Below are 10,031 nucleotides of genomic sequence, written 5' to 3'. Positions count from 1 at the left end.
GTCATGGTCCTTGCTGAAGTTGCATTAAAGGTCTTAAAAGGGCTAATGCTCAAACCTGTGGTCCAACGTAGTCCTTAATTGCTCCAACTCGGAAATTTTAATGAATACAAGGAAATTAAACTAACACAAAATATCAATTGTCGACTTTTTGTAAGTTAAGCAATAAACTATTGAAAGAATTCCCCTCTAGTCGGTGAAACTGAAACTTCAACCTAAATCTGGAGATGCGTAGTGTCTTAATTACAGTAAAAATAATATTAACAGATGGCTCCGGAAGATGTATTAAAAGTTGCTAAACTACATAAAGTTACAATGATAAACTAAGGTGAAACTTCAAGGTAACTACATGCACTTGAGAAATCAAACCCGGCGAAGACGAGCTGCAAAAGCTCCGTCCAGGGAATGCTTCACAGGGCTAGAGAAATAAAAACCATTTTCAGTAACAAATTCAGGTGGAACATATTTTTCCACAGAATCAATGCAGAACTCCTGCATGAAAAAAGTCATACGTCAGAAAATATGATCAGCCTTGATTCTAATATTTGAACTATTACAATTTCTATTTAGATGAGAAAAATGTAATGTTTTAAAAAGAACTTTACAAGAGTGAAAATATTATTTGGTGACACTTTCATAATTCAGAAGTTTAGTCAATAATTAATACCAAGGGATGCCGAACTAAGCTATTGTTATAAATATCCACACGAGGTCTAGGATAAGTCGATAACATGATTGAATAAAAGAAATGCAGATCAACATATGCACATAGGCTCCAGTTTAAGCATATGAAAGTGCATGAGAAAAAAAAAATCAGGGGTTTTTTCCATGTTATATATTTACTAAGATTCCTTAATATATTCATATTTTATTGGTTAAACATATTAATATACATGCTAAAAATATATATATATATATATAAATATAAAATATACTTGAAAAATGTTTATTGGTTAAGCACAAAAATATACTTGTAAAAGCAATTCACACAATGATCATGAGAGCTCTTACAGTATGCCTGTGCAGAAATGAAGTCACCCTCTCTTCATTTTCTTCAGGATCAATGGAACAAGTACTATACACTAGTATTCCACCAGGCTTTACCAATCTACAAGTGAAAGATGTGAAAGATCAGAACTGCAATAACTGTGATAAACAAATCCTCCTCCTTAACAAATTAAATAATATGTTACTATATATGGTATATCATAAAAGAGACAGGCATGTTCCAGTGGTTAACGACCTAGTAGATGCAATGACAAAGTGCTTACTACCGGAGCACAAACAAATCTAGCTATCTAGATTATGCTATTAATGGCGGTAGTTCAATGATATTTTAGCACAGTGAATTCGAAAAATTTGTTATTGGCGAGCTACAGAGACACTAAGACTTGATTCATCTCCCCCCCCTCCCCTTCTCCCCAAATAAATTTGAGAGGGCACAAGTCAACATTCCTCGACATAAAGGCTAGTAGGCTACACCTGTCACTCCATAAAATGTTTAAACGTTTAAGCTGGAAGCGGGTGTTTAATTGCAAAAGGACTAACCCCCCCCCATAATTTACAACTTTAGCAGGCTCGTCCTTTATTCCTTTTTCGAAAATTATAATAATCATAGCATCATTAAACAACATACTCCCTCCATCCCACCCAATTGTTAATATTGTTCAAATTATTTGAGGGATAATTTGAACAATGTTAACAATTTGTTGGGACGGAGGGAGTATCAGTTTATATGTCCACAAGCTGTTAGAATCCCCCTTTCTAAGCATAATAAGCTAAAGAAAGAATACAACAGAAAAAGTAGATATTAGATGCATAGACGGATCTTTATATCATTTTTTTCAAATATCATATATTTGGGGGTTTCTCTTTGGTTCTAGAATAATCCTTTTAAAGAAATTTAGCCCGCAAAGTGTGTTGCTTCTCTCGAGAACATAGTGATTCGCATAATTATGTACAGCAATTAATACTAGAAAAAGGAAACAGTTGGCCTCACATGGAAGCTGCATCGAGAAGTCGATCTTGTAAAGATTTAAGTTCTTCCATATCTTCTAATTTCCTATTCCAGCGCAAGTCTGCCCTCTTCCATAAAACAAAACAAGAAATTTAAGATTCCACGAGTCATTTTTGCTTTTAGATATTGCTTTGAATTGAGTAAAACCATTCTCGCTGTTCTGACACTAGAGATACATTTCCTGAATATTGAATTTTAAGTATAATTCCAACCTTCCAAATAGATCTATCGCTTTAGTTAATATAATGAGTACTGCTATTATTAATTGTAACCATGTACTGCCGTGTGCCAGTTTACTGTTTAACACTAAATGCAACATTAAAAATGGTAACTGCATCCCCAAATCTGAAAAAGCTGGAGTATATAATAAACTTATGTGATATCATACCTTAGAAAGAACACCAAGTCCTGAACAAGGAGCATCAAGTAAAACTTTATCAAAACTCACTTGACTGTCCGCCTAATAAGAGAAAAATCTTGAATAAACTTTATCCCAACTTATGAAAGAATAATTTTGAATAAACTTTATGCCAACTTATCCTATTACACATGCATGCAAACAAAACACACCCAGACACGCACAAATATGATACTCACAGAAAAAACACATAGATCAGCATGAATGGTGGTTATGACATTGTCAACTTGCTGCAACTTGGCTGTCTCTGCAAGGATCCTTAACCGGCCTTCATTTATGTCGATTGCAGATAACATACCTGAAACCAGCAGCATATCTCTAGAACTGAAAAAAACTACAAATCACTAGGTTTTGCATTCCGCGAGTGCGGCATATTACCTTTGTAAAAAATACAGCTACCTGATAAAGGCAAAAATGTAAATATTTTGACAAAAATGATTTTAAATTTGATTCCTGCATTCGTCTATCAGAGAGAACTTCAAAAATAAAAGGTAATGTTAGAATAATATAATATCCTGGAAATGACCATTCTCTAACACCTTGAGGTTTTAGAGTAACTGGTTCCTTGAAAGGTAAATTTATGCCCCATAGATGGGCGCCCGTGATCCACTCTTCGACCCATAAATGAGCCCTCGAGTGAGGGGGAGTGTTAGAATAATATAAGATCCTGGAAATGGCCATTCTCTAACACTTCGAGGTTTTAGAGTAACTGGTTCCTTGACAGGTAATAAATAGTTTTACTTATAAAGCTTACAAAACTAATTTACAAAAATACGATATTGCACCCAATGCAATTAAAACATAACTTTGAGACCAGAATAAACTAAAAGCAATTAACCAGAATAAACCAAAAAACACAACTGCAACTCTTACCGGAAGAAAATGTATAAAAAATGTTGATATGTGTTGCAATTGATTGCATACCGAATTTTTGCAAATAGTTTCAGACAGCTAGTAGAGTTGCAATAAGTTTTAAGAAAGTAGTACCAAAGGCAATTTCTCAAATAAAAATCATTTCAACAGCTAGCTAAAGCTTCTGGTTGTTAGCAAGTTACCTTGGCCACTCATAAGGGACGCAATGAAGAGAGTCTTTCCTCCAGGAGCAGCACAACAGTCAATAATGCTCTCACCAGGATGCGGGTCGAGAACAGAAACTACTAAGCCTGCAGTAAAACTAGGGTCAGTTCTTGCATGGGAAAGACATGTATGTAACATTTTTTAATTCTTGATAAGCATATATAATAACATAGCAAGGTCAACAAAAATTTGCAAGTAATATGACAATATTAAGATGGAAACCTTGTTGAGTCCATGTGATATAAAAAATGCAGCAATAAAAGCAATTTTATCACCAAACTAACAATCTAATTTTCTAAAGAGCAGAACATATCACCCATAACATGATAAGTTGTAAACCACAGTGGAAAGACATTGCACCATAATTTCTACAGCAAGATGTATACTAATAAAAGACTAGGAAATTGTTAGTGGAGACGGAACCTAACCTGCACTCTCATCCTGAACAGAACATAAACCTTCTTTCAGTAGACCAGCTTGTATGACTGCCTGATAACAGGAAGAAAGAACAATCAGTACTTTGAATCATGTTTATGAAGACTTCTATAGTCTACTTCTCAAAAGCATGCCATTTTATCTACCCTGAAGTAAACAATTAAATTTTGGTAGAGTGAAGATAAGAGGATTTGAGATACGGATATGTCATCCATAATAGAACATATAAGTGAATTACTTCACAGAAAGTTCATGTTACTAGACAGTGCTTTGACTAAAAACAAATATTTAAAATCATACCTGAAGGCCAGTTTTGATACGCACAAAATGACTCAGGTTTGGAGAGAGCTCATGGGGAACCTGAGATTATATGAAAAATATCAACTCTGTTGATGCCACCCATGACAGTTAAGACAAAGCACAAATGTGGAAAACTGTGTTAATGAAGAAAATAGAATGAAACATGTGTACAAACTTAGGAGTATTCAGTCTGAGACCCTTCCTGAATGTGTATGTGCAGTGGAGGGTAGAGAGAAAGGCAGACATACAACAGACTCAAAAGTCTAATTAGCCCTGAAAAACGTGTTTATATGCATCAGTAATGAACACCCTGGGGAAAGAAAAAATTACAAATCACCTCTAGCGTCTTAAGTTGGAACTCCAGGTCACCTCTTGTAAAACCTTTTGCACTATTTGCCCTGAAGCAATCATCATTCTCTATTAAACATCATACAGAAAAACTTAATATTCTTACAGGAAACGGAATGTAAATGATAAAACCTTAAGCTAAAGCTGGGATGTTTGTTATTCCATGTCATCAGTGTTATAGCTCTATCTTGTCCAAAATGCTTTGTCCATCGTCTCACCATCCACTGCAGAATGTATATATGAGGAGTGCAGGTAATGAGAGAGCATCCTAATATAGGTTCCCTATTTTGTAGACGTTTCCGGATAATAAAATGATACTCCCTCCGTCCCTCCAGGTTCTTTACATTGTGGGACGGGGTCTTGGCACGCCTTTTACGGCTCCTATAAAGTATAGTTTCTTATATATTTTATATTTTTTTTCCTTCTAAATAAAAATATAATGTTTAAATTTGTATACAAAAAAAAAGATTAAAAATAAATTATGGAACTATACTTTCTAATAGGCTTAAAATGTAAAGTATAGTTCCTTATATATTTTTTATTTTTTTTCCTTCAAAATAAAAATATAATGTTTAAATTTTTATACAAAAAAAGAAGAAAATTTTAAAAATAAATTATGGAACTATACTTTCTAATAGGCTTAAAATGTGTGTCAAGCATGAGAAAAAAATGTAAGGAAATGGATGGGATGGAGGGAGTACTAAATTAGGTTGTCAGATGAGGCGCCATAAACCTTTACAGATTGACAATTCCCGAAATTTGCAAAAAAATGATGAGAATACATTAAAGTATATATCAGTTCAAGTTCCCTTTTGGACTGGACCATCCATTTTTGGGTAACACAAGGTTGTGCAAATGTAAGTTCATGGACAAGCTTTCAAAGTTTAATTGTATGCTATGTTAAATCAGTTGGATATGTATAATTTAATAAGCTGACACTTTGTTACTTTAGAAGATTCAAATGGCATGTTTTACGAATTACGATTTATAGACCACACACTTCTAGAAAAATTCACGATTGAGATATCATGATCAATCCCTAATATTGGGCCAGGAAACTAGCTAAGGGTGAAAATAAGTATTATAATAAGACCTCTTTCACAATAACTATCTTAAACATTCAAAATTGCCAATTTTTAGATATTATATACAGAAGAGGCTACTGATTTTGAGTATATCAGTTGATTTCATCAAAATCTTATAGCTCCTATTGACTGGCTGACTATAGGAATTATATTAGTTCAAGTTCAGTGTTGTTTTAGATTCGGTTGACCTCTCCAATTGCAGCATATGAATACAGTTCCATCATCCATAAAGCTTATACCTTTAAAATCAATACCAGGTCAACTGCGAATTATGCATATCTATTCCACATTCAGCGGTATACTGTATGTTCTTCACTAAAATAATATATTGAGATAAAACAAGTATAAATACCTTAAATGCATAGCCTACCTTAGCAGAGGAAACAAAATGTAGTACGGTCTTTCAATCAGTAGCCGGTAGGACTGTATACTGGTTATTTAGTGATTATCTGTTTAATTAGAAAGAAGTACTTTATTTATTATATCAAGTCCTTTATACTGAATGGAGCCTAAATTAAAACCCTTACCAATAGAGAAATAAAATGCAAATTCAAACTTACAACTGGATGAGAATAAAGGATTGCAAGTGCGCGTGCTTGCATTCGATCATTGCCTTCCAATTTAGGTGAAGGCAGGGAGTTGGTTTCCTGCAAAACCATAAGAGGACTAAGGCAGCCACTGAGGTAAAAGTTTTTTATGTTATATACTATTTAAATAATTATAAGGGAAAAAAGAGGGGGCACATACCTTAAGCAACAATAGCTTTCTGAGAATCCCGTTGACCATATTACCCGCACCAGGCCTAAGGGCAACCTTTGCAAGCCCTACGTTCTACAATTATGTACGTAACGCCCAGGAAATTCACTTCAGTTGCTAACTAAAGGTTGCAGAAGCATCATGGCAGTGTGTTTATACTAAATAACATATACGACACTGAGATTCTGACTACAACAGACATTACATATATAAGCCAGAACAGGACTTCACCAAACTGTATATCACATTTGATTTTTAAAATTTAGATGAGATTCTATGTTAGATTTAATATGTTAAGCTTAATTATTGTTAAATTATGTGATTTTAATCTTAATAAATCAATTTTTATAAAAAATAAAGTGTTAAAAACGGTGTTCTTCCGTCTTTTTATGTAAGGGTGCTCTTTATAGAGTGCTTCCCTGTATATATATGGGAACATAAGCAAACAAAGTATGTAATCCACCTCTTTCTGAGCTTCAATTGATTCTACAAGGAGCGAAAAGACGATTTATGACTTTGTTGACTCATCGATTGGATGAAATATTGCTCGCTGAAGGTCCAATATTGGTGGTGGGTTATCTTCCTAAGAAGAGATAGTTTTTGGTTCTACATTTAATTCCGCTGTTATTTATACTCTGAAGAGCAATATTTAAACAACACACTATCATATAGTTAATTGAAAATAAGTGTGTGTGATGGAGTCAAATGCATAACTTAGTTTTTTTAAGAGAGATGAAGGAAGCGCAGAGATAAGATACATGATGAAGCATCATAAGGGGCAACAGACTCTGATAGCAGAAGAGTATGAGGAAAACTGTAAAGATTAAACTTACCTCGTGAACAACAGCGTGAGGAGGCATCTCTAGCTTCAAAATTTCATAGAACCCAATTCGAAGAATCTGAACATAATCATGCACTTAAAAGTAACTTATCAATTTTATAAAATAAAATCACAAAATTTGGAGAGAAATTGTTATAATTGTAGAAAAAGTGAAAACTTTGTGTATCAATGTAGACATGAAAATTACGTGACACATATAATTACAATAAATAGTGGGTGAACCTAAAATTTTCTGTATTCTATACTAGTAAAATTTGGTAATTTGTGTCTTCTAAAACAAACATGGACACCAGGTTTCTACAAATGAACATTTAAGCTAAACCTGTTGGAAAATAAAACAGCAACGTACACTTGCAAATTGCGATAACGCTGTTAAACTACCTGTAATAAAAGAGGTTCCATGCCACTAAAAGTCTTTGCATCATGACACAATGAAAGAATAAGATAATCAAGATATCTTCGCCAACGAATGGTACCTCCAACAATGTCAGTTACCTATATGGTAAGTCATTTAGAAAAATCTAATCATCACTTGGTCACTTGGTGTTTATAAATATGAATTTGGTGTATTCCCTCAAAATTTCATCGAGGTCAAGTGATCAACAGATTCAGAGCTAGTTTTAATATGTGTGTGTGTGAGAGAGAGAAAGGGAGAGGGGGGGGAGGGGGGGGAGGGGGAGAGAGAGAGAGAGACCAGTCTGAGATCTTTGTCATCCAGATCACGTGTCCGAAAACCGAGTGTTCTTTCAACATATCCCATCTCATTATCACCTGAACCTTTCCCTTTCTCGTTCAATAGATCAGCGAATGCACCGCCAAATTCTATTCGCATCAATCTCACGGCAGAAACTATATGAACCAAAGACAAGGGATGTCAGAAAGAAACATCTAAAAGCAATTTCAAAAACCATCATTTGCACGTTTAGACAAAAAATCAACCTAGATAAACTATGTGTATATACATTGTGGCTAATCCAGGAAAATTAGTGAACATGAATTAGTCTGGGACAAACTATCTTCTTCCTTAAGACATTAACCATGAGAGGAATACCAGGATTCAAAAGCCATTTACACAAGTCGTGGTTTAGTGTGATATGCCAATTCAAATATAAATATAACACATTTGTTACAAAAGAAGCCATCTGGGACACTATGCATAAACTATTACGTTCTGGTTGTAATGCTATGGTGTTTAATGGATCTACTTAAGATTGAATAAGAAAATTAAAAAAATGTCCTCGCCTTTTTCTCTATAAATGTTTTGATACGAAATATCAGTGATATCCTCCCCTTCTTCTCTATAAATGATTATGTAGTAGAATAATTGTCATTTGCTTACTGCATAATAAATATGAATGGAAAATTACATTACAACATATGCAAATGCAACATAAACATCAATCATCATCCTAATAGATTAATATGTTACCGTAGATCAAACGCTATAGGCAAAGTATAAAATAGAAAGTGCATTTAGTAAATGATAATAAGTGCATTTAATATTGAAAATTATTATAGCGCCAGTTTAAGGCGCGAATAGAGAGTAATAAAGAAAACTATAGAATCTTCATGTGGTAGTGCTTCCAAAACGAATCGCAACCAAACAGATAGCTACTCATAAAAGGCTTCTAAAAAGTTGGCAGTCGAAACTGCAGAACACGAAGATTTCATATATGTAACACAATTGATAGAAACAAGTTACCAGCTCTGTGAGGTGAAACCTCCAAATTCAGCTTCTGGATTTTGTGCCTCATCTCCGATGGACCTAAGTAGCTCATTAGATGAGTAAATAATAATAAAAAGAAAAACTGCATATTTTTCTTTAAAAAAAAAGGGGTAATATAAAGAAGATAATGTTATATAAAGAAAATATATACACATATACATATCCGATATAATGAACTTACGAGGAGTTAGAAGTCTGGAATTGAATTTGGATGGTTTAGAAGAACAAGTAGTAAGAGTGGGTGCCAAGTCCGAGGAGTAGCGGGATTGAATGGAAAGCAGGTGCGCCATCTTACAATACAAAACAATCGATGTATGCAACCTAACCTCCAATGAAGCCCTCTGTACTTACCAACAGGAACAGGATTATATTAATATATTCCTACACAACCAACAGAATTGCCAACTTAAGATAGGAGGATGGAGGTGTAATCACGCACGGTTAGGGGTTCTTGTTTTTCTATATAATTTTAACTGGTAAACACTTTACAGTCGATTAAATCCCCCCCCCCCCTAAACGAATCAACAAAGCCTACAGCTACTTGGGACGGAGTTGGGGTTTGGGGTGAAATCATAGTGTCATAATACTAGAATAACATTACCAATTTCATTTTAGTTTAGATTAATATAAGACCAATCGCTGCAGCACTACATATCCAAAGACAAAAAACTTTCTCAAAAACGGTTTTAAAATAACACGTGTCATCTTTTAATCCACACCTAAATTTTATCTCACGTGAACTTTATATTATTCATCAACAATCAACTTACGTTAACAAATAATCTGTTATTATTACAAAGTAATCTCATACCCGCAATTTACACTATTTCATTCTAGAAGACCTATCTCTCTTTCGCTCTTGATTTTCTTAAGTGATACTACAGCTACAACTTGGTTTTTACACCACTAAATTACAAAACTTATTAGACAATACATATCACAGTCTTCTAGGTCCAGTCAGTTTGCTTTTGCATTCTTTCTCGTGAGAGTTGACAAATGAGTCTAGATTTTATCTTCATATACTGCTTTGA

At 34.1% G+C, this 10,031-nt stretch overlaps 1 protein-coding gene across 2 annotated transcripts; it reads right to left on the bottom strand.

Moving 5' to 3' along the window:
• Nucleotides 1-137: 137 nt before the first annotated feature.
• Nucleotides 138-9,644, bottom strand: LOC141684314 (uncharacterized). 2 transcript variants are annotated; one of them, XM_074489229.1, is made up of 17 exons: nucleotides 9,182-9,638; nucleotides 8,977-9,039; nucleotides 7,969-8,123; nucleotides 7,656-7,769; nucleotides 7,267-7,332; nucleotides 6,425-6,508; nucleotides 6,238-6,324; nucleotides 4,725-4,816; nucleotides 4,582-4,642; nucleotides 4,245-4,304; nucleotides 3,938-3,998; nucleotides 3,488-3,595; nucleotides 2,612-2,730; nucleotides 2,403-2,474; nucleotides 1,997-2,082; nucleotides 1,009-1,105; nucleotides 138-489 (listed from the first exon to the last, which is right to left on the bottom strand). In XM_074489229.1, the coding sequence occupies exons 1-17, from the start codon at nucleotides 9,288-9,290 to the stop codon at nucleotides 361-363; spliced, it is 1,563 nt and encodes a 520-aa protein (XP_074345330.1). In that variant the 5' UTR covers nucleotides 9,291-9,638; the 3' UTR covers nucleotides 138-360. The 2 variants fall into 2 exon arrangements, 1 of the variants encoding a protein (XP_074345330.1); XR_012560627.1 differs by lacking the exon at nucleotides 1,997-2,082 and having other exon boundaries at nucleotides 9,182-9,644.
• Nucleotides 9,645-10,031: the final 387 nt, after the last annotated feature.

Source organism: Apium graveolens, chromosome 9 (assembly GCF_009905375.1).
Source record: "Apium graveolens cultivar Ventura chromosome 9, ASM990537v1, whole genome shotgun sequence".
NCBI classification, from domain to species: domain Eukaryota; kingdom Viridiplantae; phylum Streptophyta; class Magnoliopsida; order Apiales; family Apiaceae; genus Apium; species Apium graveolens.
This window is presented reverse-complemented; position numbering and strand designations above follow the sequence as displayed.

Excerpts from the sequence above, each read along its gene's own strand:
- LOC141684314 (XM_074489229.1), bottom strand. The coding sequence starts at position 9,290 with ATGGCGCACCTGCTTTCCATTCAATCCCGCTACTCCTCGGACTTGGCA. Across the intron at positions 8,124-8,976 it reads GGTTTCACCTCACAGAGCTG|TTTCTGCCGTGAGATTGATG; the intron begins GTAACTTGTTTC and ends TGGTTCATATAG. Across the intron at positions 2,083-2,402 it reads GACTTGGTGTTCTTTCTAAG|AGGGCAGACTTGCGCTGGAA; the intron begins GTATGATATCAC and ends GTTTTATGGAAG.